The sequence below is a fragment of the Dryobates pubescens genome, chromosome 22 (assembly GCF_014839835.1).
Source record: "Dryobates pubescens isolate bDryPub1 chromosome 22, bDryPub1.pri, whole genome shotgun sequence".
In the NCBI taxonomy this organism is placed as follows: Eukaryota; Metazoa; Chordata; class Aves; order Piciformes; family Picidae; genus Dryobates; species Dryobates pubescens.
Genome location: NC_071633.1, coordinates 6,244,481 through 6,266,303, shown reverse-complemented (window position 1 = coordinate 6,266,303; position 21,823 = coordinate 6,244,481). Strand labels below are relative to the sequence as shown.

General features: G+C 47.1%; 1 protein-coding gene across 3 annotated transcripts in view; it reads left to right on the top strand.

Moving 5' to 3' along the window:
• The first annotated feature begins 5,061 nt into the window (after window positions 1–5,061).
• Window positions 5,062–21,823, top strand: part of BDNF (brain derived neurotrophic factor) — a 41,610-nt gene continuing 24,848 nt past the window's right edge. Inside the window, exon 1 of one of the 3 annotated variants that reach the window (XM_054171605.1) lies at window positions 5,062–5,246. In XM_054171605.1, coding sequence (XP_054027580.1) covers window positions 5,244–5,246 — 3 coding nt within the window. In that variant the 5' untranslated portion in view covers window positions 5,062–5,243. Of the gene's footprint in view, window positions 5,247–5,976; window positions 6,138–6,229; window positions 6,256–21,823 lie in introns of those variants that run through there. The other 2 variants (XM_054171606.1, XM_054171610.1) reach the window with 2 other exon arrangements.

Sequence of the window (21,823 nt, the reverse complement as noted above, 5' to 3'; positions counted from 1 at the left end):
TCTTTTTTTCAGCTAACCTAAACAAGTGCCACACAAGCAGGTAAGACATAGTCTGAATGGCATTTGTATCTGTGGTGGTTTGAGAAAAACAAAGCCCTCGCTCCAGAAGTTTTCATGAAACATGCCTTTTCCATAAATACCAAATATCATCTAAAGAAGCCTTTTTACAGTAGTTGATGGCAAATAAATACTTAACACAAAGCTCTCAGACTTGTTCTCAAACTCTCACTACAGCTCTGGTGTGCTGTGAAAGCAACGCAGGAGGACCTAGAGCCAGTTGAAACTGCAGAGCAAAGAATTTCCCCAGCATGAGCAAATTGGTTGTTGGCACAATGCTGGAAGACCCTGGTTTACCTCTGTCAGCTTTGTTCCCACTCTAGCCAGCACTGTAGCCTCTGTAGCACAGGAGCACTGTCCAGGGCACACGTCTCCAAACAAACACCTTGGATGATGGAGACCCTGATGTTACCCTGACTTATATCAGGTCTAGGTGTTCTCGGATGTTACACACTTGAGCCACCCTAGCATCACCCTCCTGGTTTTACCAAGCGTGAACATTAAATTGGCACAATTTGTGATTCTAAAAGAAGTCAATGTGCAAAATGCCATCTGTTGATGCTGCCACTGGAGCACCTCTCCTCGAGCACTGAGCTGAGGTGGACGTGAGCCAAGGCTCTGAACTGGCTATTGGGCTCACCGCCTCAGCTCAGGGGTCTGACTCTTTTTTCCCTCCAAATGTGCATTTGGAGATGAGTCCATGCTGAGCCATTCTCTGAGGTACAAACACAGCAAGCACATTTGCTGCTGCCTGCCTACTCCAGAGGATTTCCTGGTGCTTTCAGGAGACTGAAATCTATCTGAAATGTTCTAGCACTTTAAAGGAGGACTAGGCATTGGTGGGAGGCTTGTTTAGTATCTGAGTGGGATCATGACTACGATGTTCATCTGCATGTCACCAGCATGGAATATACGCAGTTGGGAGCAGTTTGAAGATGAGTAGGCACAGAAAGAAAGGAAAACTCTTCCAGGGAGGGAGGAGGCAGAGTGAAAGACTGCTAATGCTTGCAGCATGACGATCGGGGAAAAGATGGAGATCTCAGAGTGGGGTAATCTCCAGGAGGAGGAGATCAGGCACAGAAAATCAACACTAAATGGGAGACTACCCTAAGTATGTACTGAGAGAATGGTGTTTACCCTCCAGGCAATAGCAGGGCAGGTGCCAAATCCGCCTGTTGAAGAAGCAGGAGGTTACCAGCCAAACTAGCACACAGTGACCCCGGGGGACCTTTCTTTCAAACACACCATTCAATTGCTGGCATGGAGAGAAGCTGGCAGCCTGGTTTCACACCAGCAATGATGTCATAGTTCTTATTTCAGAAGCATCTCCATAAAGCTGACAGCTACTGTTATCGTCTGATTCTGTTCAGATTGCTGATGTTTGAGGTGGGTTTCAGTGATCTCTGGAGGAACAGCCCATGCATGATGAATGTAAGGTGTCTTAGTGTGTGCTTAGCAGTCATCCACATGCTTTGGTAGCCTTTCAAGTACACGAAAAGGCCAATCAATTATTGCTCATTGTTTTCAGAGATGTTTTAAGGCAGGGAATGAAGGTTTGTGGCTCGCTTAGTATTTGGAGTTGTTGGTGGGTTGGTTCAAGGCACTGTGACTTTCTAGCAATGCTCCTGCAGTATTCTTCACATTCTTTTGTCTGAGAGAGGGGAAAATGTATGACTGATTCCCGTTTAATTAGGCCTCATCTGCTAAACAGTTATGTCACTATTTACATATGAGTAGTCCCACCGAAGTCAAGTCCTACAGTTGTATACTTCATCTGGTAACAATGTAAACCCAAGATAAACAGACTTGGAACAAGAGATGTTCATTGCCTTATATGTATGAACTACCTGAATATAGCAAGTGCTGTGCCGCATCCCTCTTGCAAAAGCTAAAGGCTCTCCTGTTTCAGCACCCTATATACAGATCACCTGCTTATTAGTTTTGAACCATGGACCAAACTCTGCTCACTAGTCCAGACTTTCGCTGACATTTATGACTCGTTGAATGAGTAACTTTGAATCAATCGTGCCCCTCTACGGTAACCAGGAAAATAATCCTCCGCACCTACTCACATCAAGTGATTTTTCATGGCTGGGTCTCCCATGGGCCCTTCTAAAGGTAAAATCCATAGTCAGAAACAAGATGTAGGGAAAGGAAATAGCTGTAAACTCAATAGATATTTACCTTTAATGTTATTCTGTCCCCTTTCTAATGCCTTTCTTGCAGGTATCTCTCTCCCTTGTCTATCAGTGACTCTCCTTCATCATTTTTATACCTTGACTGTTGTCCCATCCTCAGCTCTGGTCCGTCAGAATGACTTGGGCCATTCTCTCACCATGTGAACTGCACAATAAGGAAAGGACTGTGATTACTTCACACCACCTTCTCCTCTTCTGCCAGATAATTTCCAGGTTGCATAGCATTCCATATTGCCCTACCAATGACCTTTTGTTCTTCCATACACTTTGGTACCATTCTCTTGATAACCGTGCCTGGTTGTTGGGGTTTTTTTCTCATTAATTATTTCATACTGAAGTGATTGAAGCAATGTGAAGCAAACTAACTTCTCAGCACACATGTGCTTAGTTTGGTCTAACAAGGGTGAGATAGGATATCAGTTTTCATCACTGAAGGGGGTGGAGTCATGTTGTGTTATCTTCCACAGAAACATGGACAGGGAGCTTTTCTAGTTAGCTCTCTAAAGGCGTATCTTTGCTTGTGGTTCTGTCAGCATGACCTTACCCCTTAGTATTACTGGAAAACCCCATCAATTTGCTCTGGAAATTGCAGCTGGACAGAGCCAAAATGGTAGTGTGTCCTGTTTGCTGTGATCTTGCTACATCAGTATCATACTGTGACCGGCAAAGGTTTCTTCTGAGTACCTCTAACTGAGACCTTCATCAGAAAATTAAAATATCTAGAAATTAATGAGAAGTAGAGGAGGAACAGTGCTGTAGATAAAAAACTTTCTTACAAGTGGTGCAGCTGTAATTACCTTCTCAACTAAAGACTGTTTCTTGAGCTATGAAATATGCATGTAGAAATATATTTTTAAAAATTTAACTGATAATGCATCTTTATAAAATTCTCTCTATCCAAAATGACTGAGGAGGTCCCTTCCAACCCTAACAATTCCATGATTCTATGACTCCATTGAGTCAGAAAGTCCTAAGTCAGACTTAAGTGTGTAGTCAAAATATTAACCATGTGACTTACTAGCCAAAGTAGATATTATGTTAGTTATTTTACTCCCTTGAGGGAGAGCCAGAAGGTACTCGTTCAGCAGAATGGGAGAAAGCAGAACTCATTGCTTGCAAGACAGTTGTTGAAACATTTGTGCCTTTTTTTTTTTTTCTTCTTCTTTTCTTTAATGTCATTTAAAAAGTTGTATTCCCGACTAGTATTAACACTAACTGTCAGTGTTTCCAACTGTTGGAAGAAAACTTCAGATTCCTGACTGAAGACCAATACTTAAGGATGGGGCTCGGGTGACAACTGATAGGGTGATCTATTGGGTGCAGCCTTACATCAGCAACAGCCTTCCTGAACGGCTCTGCCTGTTGCATGTCATAGAGCAAGTACGTAATGCCGGGGAAGCGGTTCAGCAGCTCTCTTCAGGGCAGCTTTCCTGGAGACCACTTGATTTTTGTTTTCTAACACCTTGCCCCCAGGGCAGCCGAGGCAGGGAAGTACCAGCTGTACCAGTCTTAGGGCAGCATCTGCTGGTTATTGCATGGATCAACATAAATGGTTGTCATGGAAGAGGCTGCTTGCTTTGGCTCCCAGGCAGAGGTACCTGGGACTTGGGAGGCGGGGGAAACGGGCGCTCCAAAGAGAACCGACCCGTAAATGCGATTCTATCCGTCAGGAGGGAACGGGAGCAGGCAAGGAGCTGCTTCTCTTGGTCTTGGTTTTCCTCTCATGGGATGCAGCACCCACAAACTTTGGAGGGTCCAGGTTCAGTTGGCTGTAGTTCGCCTCCACAGGCAAAGAAACCTCCCCACCACCGACTCCTCCCTGCCCCACACACACTCCGCGACGGGGTTTTCAGAGCCGGCTGAGGCAGCCGCTGACAAATAAACCCGAGACAGGAGACAAAAAGCGGGGCGAGGACTTTGTGAGAATTGGCAGGAAGAATTCCGAGGCTCGACCACCTCTCTCAAAGGAACAGACCGTACTTGTGCCCGGGCGGGTGTTTCTACACCGCAAACGGGGCGAAACAGACCGAGCGATAGAATGAACGCCGCGGGGGAACAGGCTGCTGGGACAGGGGCGATGTTGGGGCCCCGGGGGTGCTCGGCAGTGTGGGGCGGGTGGACGAGGCTGGCGGCGGGGACGGGAGGGCTAGGGGAAGAGGACGAGGAGAAGACAGGTCCCCAGGATGAATCTCACGCCCCCTTCCCTCCTCCTCCCCGGCGGCTGGGGCTCGGTGCGGGGGTGGAGGGGCAGCCCACCCCCGGGGATGCGCCTCCCTGCGAGGACAGAACAAGGAAAAGTGTGGTGGGAAGTTGCGGCGGGGGGAAGGCAAGGGCTTCCGAGGGGAGCGTCTTGGCGACTGTGCCATGTTCCTCTTGTGGCAGGAGCTAGTATTCAACAAGTCCCTGGAGCACTTCCCGTGTGAGCGAGAGTGAGCGTGACATTTAAAAAAAGCCAAATATTTACTTACCTGTCACCAATGCAAATCTCCAGAGCCAGCTCGTCTTGCACGACCCCAGGTGCGAGCCGGGAGGTGGAAGGAGAGCGGCCGGGAGTCAGGGCTCAGTGCACAGCGCCCGGCCGGGAAGGACTTTCCTCGGGAACTTTCTGTCCCGCTCCGGTTTCCTGGGAGGCGGCTGCGATCACGTTTTATACCGTGTTAGTTGGTAACCCCTCTCATTCATTAAGATCACGTAAGAACTCAAAGGGAAACGTGACTCTGAGCTAAGGCGTTTGCGTAAATCTATAGGTTTTTAAAACTCCCTGCTAGTTGCATTCTGTCTTCTGTAGGCACCAAGGTGGTGGAGAGTTTAAGCTTGCGGATATTGCAAAGGGTTATTAGATTCATAAGTCACACCAAGTGGTGGGCGATCCACTGAGCAAAGCAGAAGTTCTCACATGATGACTTCAAACAAGACACATTACCTTCCAGCATCTGTTGGAGAGACTGGATTTTAAGACACTTCTGTCTCAAGGACAGCAAAGAAACAATGGTGAGTATCAATAAAAAAGACTATTTTTATGACTGGATGGGGTGGGGGGAAGACAAACAACAACAACAAAAAAGCTGGAGATGTTGCTTAACGACAGTGTCTAGTATCACGATCTGGGCTTTCTAGTAGTTAATACAGCAAAGTGTGCAGCCCGCGGAGGCCAGTGGAATCGTGCTTTAGACAGTGTAACTTTAATTGCGGCGCTCTTTGATTTAGGGCTGCGATGCAAACACCGCGTTGGACAAACTTGGAGCTGGCGGCGACTTGGCCACAGCCGGGCGCTCGCTCCTCCCGGCTCTTTCCTGCCCTCTCTCCGAGCGGGCGCGGAAGGAGGGAGGGAGTGGGGAAGGGGGGGACACCCTCCGCGCCCCGCAGCGGAGCGAGGGCCAGGCATTGCCCCGGTGTGTGGAGGGTGGGGGGGCGTGCGGAGCGGAGCTGCCGCGGCACGTGACCGCGCGGGGGCCGGGGGCGCGCAGCGGGGCGCGGCGGCGGAGCGGCAGCAGCACCCTGGACAGAGGCGGCGGGGGCAGGGGGGCGGCCCGCGGGGGGGCGGCGTTGGCCCCGCACCGCTCCGCGCTCCTGCGGGCTCGGGGAGCTGCTGTCACTTGGTACCGACTGCCCCCCCCACTCCCTCCCCGCCACCCCCTGGTCCTTCCCCTCCCCTCCCCGCTCGCCGCCCTCTCGCCCCGCTGGAGCTGGGCGAAGTTGAATTGCTGGCGGTGCGGGCTGGAAGAGGGAAAGGAGAGGAGGGAAAAAAAAAACAACAGACCAACAACAAAAAAAACACAGTCTTGCAAGCTCCGGGGGCTGGTTTGACGGTGTCAACTTTGGGAAATGCCAGTGTTTATCTCTGCGATCTAGCCACTGCTCGTGGTGTTAGCTGGGACTAAGGTAAGCGGAGGGGTGAACCCCCCGGGACCCCCCCTCTCCGTGGCGCGCGGATGGGTGCCTGCTCTTCGCCTAGTTTTGTTACCTTGCTTGGCTGCCCGGGGTGTGGAGGCTAGAAAAGGTAGGAGAAGCTTTGATGAGATTGCACTACGAGTTGAGTTAAGTTGTGCCTGATTTAATCTGGGAATCTCGTCTCTCTATGTGCGTGTGCATGCTTTGGGCAGGGATGGAACTGATCTTTACCTAGATAAGCAGATGCGACGGATTTTTTTCTCCTAGCTTGCAAGTTGATTTTGCATAGCTAAAGAGATGCAGCTGAGCTGTGGCACCGTGCACAACGGATCTTACATAGATATAGAGACGCAGCTGATCTTTACCTACATGGAGATGAGCTGGTTCCCAGCTTGAGGGATCACTGATGGCCCCTCTGTGCATGCAACCTACGATTGAACGGGAAAGCCGTGCATGTATTGCTGATGATCCAATATCCGCATCTACTTTGCTATAATTAAAAAGGGGGGGGAAGGGGAGGGGGGGGAAGGAGGAGGTGTTTGACAAGCCTGAAACCCAAACGCAGCCCCCCACCTGGAGATCATTCGGATAAGCTTTCTGCTCATCTCCCTCTCTCTAGTGCCTTCCCCCCCCCCCCCCCCCCCCCCCCCTCGCCCGCCCTTCCGATTCTTCCTACGTAGAAATGTAGCTAATAATATTTAGTCTCCGGGCTAAAAATAAGCTCTGGAAAGTCAGCAGTTTGGCGGAGCAGCGGCGGTAGCAGCAGTGCTCGCAGGTAGAGAAGCTCTGGGGGTCTTCGGCTCTGCACGGCTACTGTGCATTCATCCTCCAGCCTTCCCACCCCGCACCACGCTACCGGGGAGGGGTGAGCTCCCGCGGAGGAGGGTCCGCACGGAGCCGCGCTGCCTCCTCCGCCCCGCTACAGCCAGCGTGCGCCTCCCCGCCCGCGGGGATCCCGGCCGCCGGGAACCACTTCTTTTCCCCGCCCCAGGGCAGCCGAGGGGCGGCCGGCTCCAATGCCCCCCACAGCTCCGCCACGGAGGGCGATCCCTGCGGCAGAGCCGGCGGCGCCTCGCGGCCAGCACCGCTGCGGCGCCGGGCCCCGCCGGGGAGGGAGCGGGAGAGAAGGGAGGGATGGATGTAAGGAGGATCCCGCGGCCCCGCCGCCCCCACCTCCCGCTGGGCTCCCGCTCCGGCTCGCACGTAGCGCCGCCGAGGAGGGAAACCCCCCGGCAGGCGGGAGGGGGGGCTGGGGGCTGGCACCGCCGGGGCCGCCCGCCTGCCGCGGGGGAGGGGGCGGCATCCCCATCGCGCAGCCCCGGCGGAGCCGCCGCGCAGGTTACTGCGCGCTCCGGACGGCCCAGGCCGGGGTCCGGGTTCCCCATACCGCTGTGTCCCCTCTCGCCCCCGCCGCGGTTGCTACGGCGACCGCCTTCCCCCGGGGGGCACCGTCCTGCGGAGATGGGGCGCGGTGCCGCTGGGGGGGGAACGGAAGGCCGCCCCTCTGCCGCGCTTTCCGTGTTCCCCCCCGCACCCCCGGGAGAGGCACGTCGTCAACAGCCCCTCCGGACGGTGCCGCTCGCGGCACCGGAGCCGGGCCGGGCACCGGCGCACACGGCCAAAATGGAGGTGCCGCAGGACGGCACCGGGGGGAACCGCCGCGGATCTCCCACGAAAGTCGGTCACCTGGCATCTCTTCCGCGTTAGTATCTACCGGGGAAGGGGCTTGGGGTCGGGCTTTTCGTAATGATTAAATTAAACCAGGCCTCTTCCTTTCCCGGAGATGCGCTCACGGCGGCCTGGGCTCTGCGTCGGGGCCCCCGCCCCCGGGCCCGGCGGCGCTGCTGGGTGGGAGCCGGAGGAAGGGGCCGGGCTGCACCCCGCCGTGTATTTTTCCATTTCCATTTAGAGAACTTGCGTTTGCCGGGGATACCTCTCAGGGGGCGATGAGAGACATTTCTCGGGAGTTCTAAGGCAAGGAAAAAGTAGCCTGAGAAGAGACGGGTCTTGGAAGCATCCATCATCGGCAGGCTGGCTAGAACTCAAAACACACCTAGGCTGCGTTATCACTTTCATTAAATTCGTAATGAAACCTTCTCTGACCTTTCTTTCACTTGGGAAAAAGTCAGATTCTAGGGCTAGTATTTGAATACATCTACTGTGATCTAGTGGTGATGAGCCTTACTAAAACCCATCCACTTCCCAAGATAAATGGTTCTGTTATACAGGAGGTTGCCAAGAAGTGTCTATTTATAGGAGGTTTCCACTCCATGGATAATTGTGTATATTTTCCTATATTTTAATTTTACACACACTACTCTCTTACCAGCTCTTTAAAAACTTTTGGTTCCAATACTTCCCTTTCTGCCTCTGGTGCCCTGCTTGTGTTAAATTCTACTCGTTCTCTGCAGAGACGCATGGGACGGACAGCTGCTAACAAATGACACTGGGCCATACTTGGTCACATTTGCTCATGGTGACTCATACCTTAATCTGCAAGTAGCTTTATTGATTTTAGTACCTACTATTTCTCCAAGAGCTGTCACCACTTTGGTGGTGGTTTGTCACCGCCTTTCAGCTCTTATGGTTATGATACTGTAAAATGTCCCTTCTCCTTCCAATCTCTCCATCCTGCAAAGTATGGATATATGGCAGTCTTTCTTCCTCATTTTTTGTAGTTTTCCTTTTATTTTACCTGAGTCTATGAGTATTGTCTTCAGTGCTTTGGTGGCTGTCAGATGTACATGTCCAGCATGAGATGTTTTTATTTAATGTGGTACTTGATGTAGGCATGGTCTTTCTTCAAGTTTGTAGTTCTCTGCATCTTTCCATTTGGATGACCACTTGATTTTCAACATATTTCAGTGATCTACTATTTCAAAGGGTCTGATAGTCCTCACTTTATTTTTGGTGGCCACCATTCACAGATATGTATGCTGGAGGATGACATCTAGCATTTCATTCATCTGAGGGGACTGGATGCATACATTTGCCTTTATAAGTCCTTTATTTTGTTTCTTTATCACACCTATATTGTTGGGCTCTCAGACATGTCCAAAGAAAATGCAGGCTGGCTGCCATTTAGCAACCATACATTGCTTCCTAAATACAGTGGCATTCTATTGCCCTGCCATGAGAAATTCTGGAAAGGTGGATGAATCCTGTGGGACACATTTTCCTCAGAGCTGTAAAGTCTTAGCATGAATCACTGTAGTAAATCACTGCTGAGCACTTGAAGATGTAGCTGCTAGATTTTTTTAATCAGATACACAAACAGAGCATCCATAAGATTTCAGGAGATCTAGTTCATTCCTCTAGCAAAAAAATAGTCACACCAAGTTCTCTAAGCAGCAGCTGTAAGAAACAGTGCCTCTCAAAGTTGTTGAAATCAGTAGGTTCCCTAGACCTGGGAAAAAAGTAGCACAAGGTAAAATACATATGGATAGCTGCGAAATCCCTCCCCTTTGAGCTAACATTGGATTTGGGCTAAGAATCTGGGGCTAGCAAAACCAGGCTTGTCAAAGTGGCCCTTAAAATGGAGCTGATGGCTTTGGAGGCATGAAGAACTAGAAAGAAAGAGCAGAGAAATGCAGGACTAGTTTTGTAATCCTTGTCATTCATGGCCATCAAGTTCAGCTAGTGATAAGGACCACAGTGTATGGACAGATGATACATAAAAGCCCACTAACGCTCATATGTCTGGAAGCAAGAGTTTGAAACAAGCATGAGTATCCCATGTTTCCCTCCTGTTTGGGTTTCCAGCCATTTTTACGCCTCCTTTCAGTCTCTCTCCCACCACGTCTTTAGGAATACTAAAATGCCCTGGCAGGGAAGTGTCAGGGGACGTCCCACAGTACCCGGGGTGCATGATGAGCAGTTTCACATGCAAACCGCTCGCCAACTCCAGTGAATCCCTACACCCACACACCAGTGAGGTGCAGGGCAGAGCACCGACATCTCCCATTAACTCAAAATATCTCTGAGACATAATCTTGCAAAATTATAGCCAGGAAAACATACCAACTGACATGGAGTTCACATAACAACTACCCACCCATTTCATTATTTCACAAATGTGTGATTCGTGCTTGTGAGCTGTCACCGTTAACATTTCCATCTGCCTCAATATTGCTTCTATTCTTAGTTGCTGTGTGATAGATGTAGGTGTATGAAAAGGATTTTTTCCCCCCCTCCCTGTCTCATGAAACAAAACAAATGAAAGCCACATATATGTATCCATGTGTTTCATGAAGGCAGCAAGAAACAGAGAATTCAAAGAATCGCTGTGGTTGGAAAAGACCTCTGAGATCATCAAATCCAAGTTATCAAACTCTATCAGGGCCACTACTACATTGTACCTTGAGCACCGTATCTAGACAGCTTTTAAATACATCCAGGCATGGTGATTCAACCCCTTTCCTGGGCAGGCTGTTCCAGTCTTTGAGAACCCTTCTGGTATAAGAGTTTTCCTAATACCTAACCTAAACCTCCCCTGGTGTACCTTGATGTCAGTTCTTCCTGTCCTATCAGTTGTGACTTGTGAGAAGAGACCAGCACCCATCTCTCTACACCTCCTTTTAAATAGTTGTAGAGAGCAATAAGGTTTCCTGTACTTTGCTTTAGACTAAACAAGCCCAGCTGCCTCTCATAAGACCTGTTCTCCAGACCCTTCACTAGCTTCATTGTCTAATCTCTGGACCTATTCTGGTGGTCTTAACAGAGGCACCAACTGCTCAACACAGGCACCTTAGTGGCAATCCCATTGTTAGATGTAGAGATGGAGTAAGAAGTACGTATCTGTGGCCTCTCAGTGCTTTTAGAGTATGTGCTCAATGGGGAAAACCATAAAGAAGTCAAAACCTAACCGCAAAAGTACAACATTGCTTTGATCTCCTTTTGAACATGCACTTTGAGACCTGTTTTCCTAATCACGTAAGTATGAGAGTAATTTTACTTATCACATAATCCTAATTGGTCTTTTCCTAAGGCAATCTCAAAGGGAAAGTAGCTGTGGCACACTTCAGTATTCAAAGGATTGGGTCCTCCACTGTAGATGTTTCCAAATGGGGAGCTTTCAAGGTACTCATCACTTGGACAAACAAAAAACTTTGCACAGCTCAGGCAACAGTTGCATTTCCCAGTGACTCTGTGCTAAACCTGGCTGGAGAATTGAAGAGACATTTGACAACAACTTCCAGCAAAAGTGAAGCCTGTCTCCAGTGGCTTTGTTCCTGTTGCCATTTGAACTTGATGGCAGAGTGCAAACTCATAGCCTCCTGATGAAAAATGTCCCCTGAAGTCGCTAATGGATGTGACGTGATTTTTCACCCCTGCTACAGCTTGATGCTTCCCAGGAAGGCAGGGATTAGCCAGGTCTGCTCTGTGGCGTAAGCTGGGCTGCAGGGGTTTGGCCCTGGCTCTTTCTTGGTTAGTGTAAAGCGTTGGGGCCTGGCTGTTAGCCACAGAACCAGCTCTGCTGTTGGTAAGTAGTTTCCTCACAGTCCCAGGCTGTTATATGCTCTCCTGTGGGGAATCTTAGCAGCAGGATTGTAATGGACCATGGTCTTGCCAATAGTGGCCAAAGTGTATACTTTCTCTACCTTTTTTGTGGTCTGGTCTGTCTGCCTTTTCTTTTTTCATTCCCAAAATAGCCTACAAAACCCCAATTTAACAAGCGTAAACTGTACACTCTGGCCTCCAATTTATTTTGACATTTGGCAAGAATGATTATGCAACATGTTCATTAAGTCATAACATTTTCACTACTTTCCCATTTCAGATCCTTATTGATTGTAGCACATGTGAAAATAATGAACTTATTCATTCTCCAAATGGACAGTAGACCCCAAAACTCCCAAGAAAGTGCATTTTTTAATGGATGCAATGTAGGCAGAGACTTTTAAAGCCCTATATCTCACCTGACTGTAAAAACCATAATGGTATAGAGTAGAGTAGAGTAGAGTAGAGTAGAATAGAATAGAATAGAATAGCATTAACATATTGGAAGATACCTTTGAGGTCATTGAGTCCAGCCTATCATCCAACACCATCTAATCAACTAAACCATGGCACCAAGTGCCCCATCAAATCTCCTGCTAAACACCTCCAGGGATGGTGACTCCACCACCTCCCTGGTCAGCCCATTCCAATGGGCAATCTCTCTTTCTATGAAGAACTTCTTCCTAACATCCAACCTAAACCTCCCCTGGTGCAGCTTGAGACTGTGTCCGCTTGTTCTGGTGCTGGTTGCCTGGGAGGAGAGACTAGCCCCCACCTGTCCACAATCTCCCTTCAGGTAGTTGTAGAGAGCAATAAGATCTCCCCTGAGCTTACTCTTCTCCAGGCTAAGCAACCCCAGCTCCCTCAGCCTCTCCTCATAGGGCTGTGCTCCAACCCTCTTCCCAACTTTGTTGCCCTTCTCTGGACACATTCCAGCAAGTCAACATCTTTCCTAAACTGAAGGGCCCAGAACTAGAAACAAGACTCAAAGTGTGTCCTAACCAGTGCTGCGTACAGGGGCAGAGTGACCTCCCTGCTCCTGCTGGCCACACTCTTCCTAATCCAGACCAGGATGCCATTGGCCTTCTTGGCCACCTGGGCACACTGCTAGCTCATGTTCAGCCTACTATCATCTCTGAAAGGGGTGAAGAAGGGTTTATCATCCACTAATATTTTTATGGAGTTGCACAGATAAGGAGGGAAATTTCCCTAGATAAGCTGCTTTTCTTCTTAAATAAAACCCCTTCCTTCTGATGAGCCTTTGTGGGACTCAGGAATAATGCAGTAAACAGGGATGGTAATAGATAATTAGATGGACCAGCAAAAAAACACTATGAAAGGGGGGGCTGGTAGCACAAGGATTACAGAAGGTGTGTGGGCATTTTGACATCCAGAAAACATTATAGATCTGGTCTCAGTTACCTCAGTCTCATGATGATAATTAAGAAATGTGGGTGTAGAAAAGCTCTTTGCATGGTTTGGTTGGATTATTGCCGCAGTTCAAAACACAATTGGCACAGACACCCACATTGGACATGATTGCCCTTTGATGAGGCAGATACTGACTTTTTAAAGCTGACAAAGTTAAAATTATGTCTAAAGTTTATGGGGCCACAAGCTTCTGCTGAGACTCCATTATTATAACAAATGGTAAAATACAAGCTGAAGCAGTTGAAAAAAACCAAAAAGTTAAGGCATGTTGAGGAGGAAGGGAACCTGACAGTGGCAAAGCTTTGGGATTAACTCTTCTCATCTGTTTGGCAAGAGAAGAACTTGGGCAGTGTCCAGGGGATGTGCTTGGTACTCATGGTCATACATCCTCTTTGAAGACAAACTGCAGGGAAGACCAGTGAGCCTGGCTCCTTACCTACAAAGTCCAGTTGCTATGTAGCTTGTGTATTGTATGACAGATCATTCCACTTCTTTTACTTTCATTTGGTCTTTAACAATACAAAGATGTTACCAAACTCCCCTCTGAGCACAGAATAAACAGAAAAATGCCATAAGTACAAGAAATTATGCTCAAGCTTCTTTATAAGTAGAAAAATATCATAAATAAGAATAGAATAGAATAGAATAGAATAGAATAGAATAGAATAGAATAGAATAGAATAGACCAGGTTGGAAGAGACCTTCAAGATCATCATGTCCAACCCATCAACCAATCCAACCCACCTAATCAACTAAACCATGGCAGCAAGCACCCTATCAAGTCTCCTCCTGAACACCTCCAATGATGATGACTCCACCACCTCCCTGGGCAGCCCATTCCAATGGGCAATCACTCTCTCTGTATAGAACTTCTTACTAACCTCCAGCCTAAACCTCCCCTGGTGCAGCCTGAGACTGTGTCCTCTTGTTCTGGTGCTGGCTGCCTGGGAGAAGAGATCAACATCCACCTATCTACAACCTCCCTTCAGGGAGTAATAAGAAAATAAATTATCTTCAATCACCTTAATAAGTAGAATATTGTTTTTCAAGAAACATTTGGGAATAGTAAGAGAATGATGGGCACTGTTCATGTGTAAGACAGGGCATAACAGTATGGCTTAACATACTCTTGCACTGTGTTATTCTCATATTAGAGTATTCACTTCAGCCCTGATCCTGCATTTAGGTTCCTTTATTCTTTTCCTTAAAACAACAGCAATGGAAGAAGGTTGTATGATGATTGGTTATTCTGCATCTATCACTTAGCTTCCATTCAGATTTTCCCTGAGGAGCCAGAAAAGGCCAAATATTGACACTGCAGACAGAGTTGCAGAAGTATTTGGCATTTCAAAATTCTCTTTCTCCCCCCGAATACTTTCAACACAAACTCAGTTCCACATTGTTTTTGCTGAGTGTTCAAAGAGGCTTTCAGTATTTCCCTCTAAAGCTATCATCAGAAGCCTGACAATGACATTTGATAAAATACTCAGATTCGACCCAAAATGTATTATGAAAAGACAATGCATTTCAGGAAAGCAGGTGGTAACCAAAACAAGGAGGGGGGAGAGGCGGGGGGAAAGAAGGCAATCCATTTTCTAACAGCAGACACCTTTTGAAACCTGACCAACTCTATTGGGAATGGGATGCAGTGAGAGTCAGGAGCAGGGGTCAAGAGACTGGAGCTGCTTAGGTGGTTAGTTGCCTCTGTCAAATACATGTTCATTCACATCTGCCAAAAGTTTATAAAACCATCTGAGACGATATTTGGCTGAATTTTGTAAACAGGTATCTGGTAAAACAGTATTGGGTGGGAAAACAGGCACCCTAGCAGGCTTTAAGCAATAGTAAATTCTGGCTTTGGAATTTTCCAGTGGATGGTGATACATCCCCATCCCTGGAGATATTCAAACTGAGGTTCAACAGGGCTCTGGGCAACCTCATCTAGTTGAGGATGTCCTTGCTGACTGCAGAGGGGTTTGGACTAGATGAGTTTCAGACGTCCATTCCAACCCAGACCATTCTGCAGTTCTATGATCTCAAATATTTTTGCTTCTTTACACGTCACTTGCTGCAGCCTGAACTGTGATACCCCTTATTCTGTGGCTGAAAATGTATTGCATCAGAGAAAAAACCCAAAAGATTAATGTATCTATTGCTCATAGAGTCAACCACACAAGGAGTGAATCTCACAGTATTTCCCATATGAGTCTCTTTTCATGTCCCAAATCTGGTTTATTTGACTAAGTTATTCTAAGCCTTTATACCACACTCATCATTCACTGTGGTATTTGAACACCTCTCTAAGTGATGTGACTAGTTATCTGTCACATATTTTTGCTCTCATCCTCTTCTGAGGGAACAAGTATTTAAGTCTAGGGTTTTTCCTCAGGGCTTTTTATTGTGAGTAAGTCTTTCACAAAGACCTTGGTGGCACAAGAGGTAGGGGCTTAATCATGGATTCACCTGATTCTTCTCTTTCTCTGTGGTATTCGCTCCTACACCAGCAGTCGGTCACTCTATCCACCACCTATTCCCCAGGCAGATCTGATTCTCGTGCTTTTTCCGCCCACCACCTGTTGTTTTCCTCTTCCTAAATCCTTCACCTAGACTCAGTCATCAGCTGCCCAACTCTGGCCACAGCCCAGGATACCCACTGCTTTTCTTGCCTCTTTTTTTGAGCTCTTGCAAAGACTCAAATGTCTCTGCCTTCAGAGGGGCTTTTAATCCCCAGTCTACAGCCTTTGGTACCAAATAATTATTTTTATCATCTACTTTCCTATCAAAGATTTTTCCCAATCCTTCACAGCAGCATTCCCTAAAGAAAATTCTGCTGGCTCTAAAATTTATGGAAACAAAAATATCTGAGAAGAAGCCTAAATTCTTTTTAAGGCAAAGCTAGAAAGTTAATTTGGAATGGCCAGGATTTATTATTCCTTTATCCATAGGTATTTTCCAGACAAAGCAGGGAGGAAATTCAGACTAATATGAGGCATACACATCAACCCAGGAGGAAAGATGAAGACAATGGACCTTTCAAAATTGTTTTCTTTTGGGTCTGTACTGTTCCCTGGCAAGTCAGCCCATTGAATAGCAATAGGGCAAGACCAAGGCAATGTACTGACTCACCTCCTTGACCACCAGAGGCCATTTGCCAGCTGCTGCTTGTGTGTGACAGCTGCCCAGGGCTCTGTTTAGCAGCAAAACTTCACAGCTCACCTCTGGCAGGGCTGTAAACACCATGATGATGTGCTTTATGCCAGTTCCCTCTCAGAAACAGAGAGCTGAGCAGACCTCAGTGCATGGTCCTCCAGGACACACTGGGGATGATGCAGCCACAGGGCTGAGTCTTATTTGGATTATTTTGTGGTTTTCTCTCTCTCAGTTTGGGTTTCCAGTGTGGCTTCAAGGTTGGGTAAACCATCACACCCTGAGAGCCCATGTCTATGATCAGCCATCCCCATGAAGCTCATGGAGCTAATTGCAGGTGGACATTGCTCTCTTCCTGCATACCAATGGCCTCCTGCTTGCCCTTGCTTCAGACCTGCTTGTGGTAATGAGCCAGTGCTGTTCCACCAGCCAGAGAACTGGAGATAAGAGGGATGGGGAACTGTACAAGGAGGTGGTTCAGGGGGCACTGAGCCCTTGATATGAGCAGCCATGGGGACGAACAACTATGAAGAGCCCCTGGAAGAGGAAGTGGGTTGTATGACATGAAGAAAGGAGCCCCACAGAGGGGGTCCCTGGGGGCAAGAAATTAGGTGGGTGTCTGGCATACTCTGGGTGAGCAGCCTGAACACTTGGCATCACTTTGTTAACTTCTTCTCAAGCCTTGTCCCCAATTCCACCTTTGACTCCTCTGAGAAAAAGGCAGTCTCTCAGTTGCAGGAGTTCAGAACTTTGGGCCAGGACACAGTACCACAACTGTGGGATCAAGCTGTGGCCATGGGCTTTCCCTGCACCCCTAAGTACCACTCCTGCAGTGGCAGCCCAGTAGTACCCTCAAAGAGGAGGTTTGGACTGTAGCCAAGTTCCTTTTCCTTTATCTGTTCTCACAGCACTGACTAGATGAAGATCTGGTAACACAGGTAGGCAAGTGATAGGGAAGGAAAAGTATAGGGTTGTATAGTTCAAGCATATACAGAAGGGATGTGCTTTAGGCACCTGAGAACATTCCCAAAGCCCTGCTTATTTTACCAATAAAATTAGAAAAATGTGATGGAAGGCTGTTAACATTTATCTGAAGACTCTACTAGGTTACATATAAAGATTAATTTTAACATACCTCTCTCTTTGGGAAATAAGGAGAGAGAAAGCACTGGACCAGAAAGCAGCCCAGATCAGGACCCTACAAATACAGAGAAAACTTTAAATGCCTGTTGGGTTAGCCCTGGCCTGAAGAAAGTCACTGAGCTAACCAACTGTGTGTCTGGAGTGTGGCCCCCTGGAGCTCTCGGGGACAACCATGGACCTGCTACCAGTGAGGAGATGTGAGAGTACCAGGATGTGATGGGCGAGCAGAAATCATGGATAGCACTGGAGCCCTGGTGGGCCCATTCTGGGGGAGCAACCCTTGAATGGAAAGAAACAATACATCTTGCCTGGTCTGGGGGAACTTGGTATGAAAGGTCTATCTTCTCAGCAAGCCAGCTTAGCAGCCCTGTAGCTGTCTGCAGGTGCATCCTGCCTGCTGTACCCAGAACCTTGATCCGGGAAGCTGTTGGCCACCTTCTGAGTCTGTGCTTTTTGTAGGATGTTAGTAAAGATCAATGGTTGCCTACAAATCAATTGGTTTGGTTCATAGAATAATAGAATCAATAAGGTTGGAAGAGACCTCAAAGATCATCAAGTCCAACCTGTTACCCAAGACCTCATAACTACTAAACCATAGCACCTAGTACCATGTCCAATCCCCTCTTGAATGCCTCCAGGGATGGTAACTCCACCACCTCCCTGGGCAGCACATTCCAATGGCTAACAACTCTCTCTGTGAAGAACTTTCTCCTCACTTTGAGCCTAAGCTTCCCCTGGTGCAGTTTGAGTCTGTGTCCTCTTGTTCTGATGCTGGTTGCCTGGGAGAAGAGACCAACCCCCACCTCTCTACAACCTCCCTTCAGGTAGTTGTAGAGAGCAATAAGGTCTCCTCTGAACCTCCTCTTCTCCAGGCTCCCTCAGCCTCTCCTTGTAGGGTTTGTGCTTGAGGCCTCTCCCCAGCCTCATTGCCCCTCTCTGGACATGTTCAAGAGTCTCAATGTCCTTCTTAAATTGAGGGGCCCAGAGCTGGACACAGTACTCAAAGTGTGGCCTAACCAGTGCTGAGTACAAGGGCACAATGACTTCCCTGCTCCTGCTGGCCACACTATTCTTGGTGGAGGCCTAAGACTAGTTTGTCAAACAGACAGGGAGAATGTGTTTTTCATAGACTTGTCTTTCCTTTCTGTTGGCACTCAGGCTCAGCCTTTTTTCCCTGAGTCTCTCTCAGCCCATCAGCATGTGGAACTAACACAACGTTAATGCTAAAAGGGTGAGAGCCTGACAAAAGCACAGCAAAGCCAAACTGCAAAAGGAACTATGTTATCAGTTATGCTTCCCCAGCTCTGGTGACTGGTGCAAATTTCTGGCAGTTAACAGGGTCTAAATTAAGAAGCTAATCAGAAATAGGCCTCTAAATAGACTGGTTCTTATTTACCTTCTTTTATCTTGATAAACCTTTTATAGAATGTTTTTTAACAGCTCTCTTAAACACTTGTAATAAGAGGGAATAGCCAAAATGTCATAATTTCCATATGAAGGAGTTTCTCTCAGTGCAACTCCTATCTAAAAAGCCATTTTACCCTAATATGGTCTTAGATTCTAAGTAACATATTCTGTCGCAATGACTTTTGCATCAAAACAATTTTTCTCTTTCACATCCGAGAAGAAATGTTGAATATTTAAATTCCATATCCTTTTTGATCTTAATTCCCAACACAGAAGAGCTCTTTAGGCCTCATCAATGTGCTTTAGGTGCAATATCAGAGTATATTTTTCATATTACGGGATCTAACCCAAATTAAGGAACCAAAGGGGAAGAAGCTCTAGATGGCTGGAAGGGAAAGGGATTCTGCTTGGAGCTGGGTAAAGCATCAAACAGAAATGTAATGGAAGTCTAAAACAAGGGTTTAAATGCTTTGCTGCAAAATCTAGCACTTGGCTCTCTTCTGATTTAAATACTTTGCATTCCTGTTGTCCTCAGTGGTGTTTATATTCAAATAAATGAAGGCACTATAAGGCCACAAGTACAACTGTGAGTTGCAATAAATCATAGCAGATTAAACAAGCTAACTAATGAAATATAAAGAGGTGTTTAAAGCCACCACTCCCTTGCAAGCATTATGAAAAATAAACAGTGTCCAGGAAATAAATGTAGATAATGTTGTTTATGGATTTATACTCCAGTGGCACAAGTCCTGAGCCACCAAGAAAAGGCCTCACTTAGTGTCTCATCAAGGCCAGAGGTTGATTTTACTTGAGTAGTCTTTGAGTCACATCCAGCCCTAAAAGTAGAGAGGCCTTGGGCATGTTGGGCATGCAACTGCTTTCCTCCTACTTGAGGTTCTGGTTGCATGGCTTTTGTGGTGATGGCCATGTCCCTAGCATCGGATGGTCCTGCCCAACCACCACCCCTGAAGAACCACATTGTCCTTGTACAATCTGGGACAGAGAAATCAATATGTTTTCCCATTTGAGAAACAGTGTAGAACTTGAGGAAAGTTATTTTAAAATATCTTAAAATTTGTATTGATTTTCTGAATCAATATTTCAGGATTTTTGAATTCCAGAGTAGCCATACCTCCACCCTGTGTTTCACTCCCCTCTCTCTGCATCTAAAAATGATAGTCTGAGCCCATCATGTGCTGCAGAGAGAGAACCCACTATGCATTCTGTACTGCACTTGTGAGGAGGCAAATAGTGTTTTAATAGGAGTGCCACAAGCACAACTATACAAATACTAATTACCATTTAAAGCAGTTCTGCAGTGCAAGTCAAAGAAATCACTTCATCTGGCCAATGCACAAAAATAAAGACCCCTGTGCAGATCCTGCTCCCTGGGGCTGGGCTGGATGTTATGATGGAAGGGAAGAGAGAGCAGGAACTCTCTTTCTTGGCATCTTGTGCTGTGCATTAACATTCTCCGAGGAAGAGGTGAGCTCACAACCTGATGGTGGCCCAAATCTCAACCCTTTCGCTGCTGTCAGTGCTCACACACCACCCGTGTGCTCCTCCTCCGTGGATAAACACCATCCCTTTTATCTGAACAAGTGGAAACCACCAGACACATGGCTGCCTATTAATCTCCAAAGTGGAATGTAGTAACATTTATACACAACATGGTTCCAGTCATTAAATTAGTGGAAGATTAACAATCTCAAGTGCTCAATAAACAGAACCGACAGCAAACAAATGAAACGTGTTAGTCAAGGGAAATTTTGGCTTTAATGCAACTAATCCAGTACTTGTTTCTTGAGCCACAAGTCACAGTAACTGGAGGAGGAGAACATAATGTGGTCTGGGTTTCATTTTGAGGGCTCTATTTATTTTTTATTGCTGCACTGATGATTTTACTTTGCAATTACCAAAAATATCTACTGTTCCTCAGATACTTCTCTCTTTAACGCTTTAGGAGGTTAACATGAAAAACGTTTTGAACTCTCGAGGTGCTTCTCAGGTACAATAGCGCCATTAAAATATATATACCTTGAATTCATCTTTAAACACATCTGCTCATTAAAAGTATTGACGTGGCTGTTCTTTAAAGAGGGACAGAGCCAAAGCACCTTAATCTCCTTGGGAAAATGAAGACAGCTATCTAAGTGCAGCATAAAATGCCTTAATATGAAAGTAGTTCAGGGCAGGAGAGCTAGAAGAACTGTTTAATGTTTACACATGCTTTTCATTCCCAAGGATCTCCGTGTACCCAAGGAGGATCCCTCCTGCCATCTCTGGGCCAGAGCAAGGCCCCTTGGGCAGTGGGCGCCCAGGCACAACTACCAGCCCCCTGGCACCAAATGCCATCCTCCATCTCCCCTCCCCTACTGTTTGTTTTAGATCTCTTATTGCCCATCACCCTCTGGAGCTGCCGTACCTGGCAAACAGAGTGCTTGAGCTTGATGTCAAGGGAGATTTTAGTTACTTAAACAGAAATAAACTACAAAGGAGCATTCACAGGGCTGCAAACCTGGGGTTGAGAGGCTTGTTTATTTTTAGGACATACCCCAAATAAGCTTTGTACAGTTATGAACTGAGCAGGTTTTGGTAAGGCACTCTGACAGGATGCCTGGCTAAGTTTATTAAACCCCTGGAATCTGATCCCTTTAAATATTAAAAATAATCCACTGTATTGCATCTAACTGAAACCCAGTGAATACTTAGAGGAAAGGAGAGATGAGTCAATCTCAACACCTTTCACCCACAAGTGCACAAACAGTTTTCTGATCTTCTTTAATCATAGAGCTCCAATGGCCGGATTGGTCACAGGAGTGCATCTCCAGCCATCTAATCTTTCTGCATTCGGCTCGAGTTTCCCCCATCCCAAGTAATCACACACAACCTCTTTGGGGGAGAGGGGATTTTCTTTTCCCTTCACAAGTCTGCAGCTCACTCAGAGCCTGCTCTTCTGTTGTTGTTTCATGCTGTCTTTTCTGTTTGCTGTGATGGAGCCATAGCCAGGCTGTGCCTTTGTTAGCATGGAGGTCAGGGGTGAGTGGGAA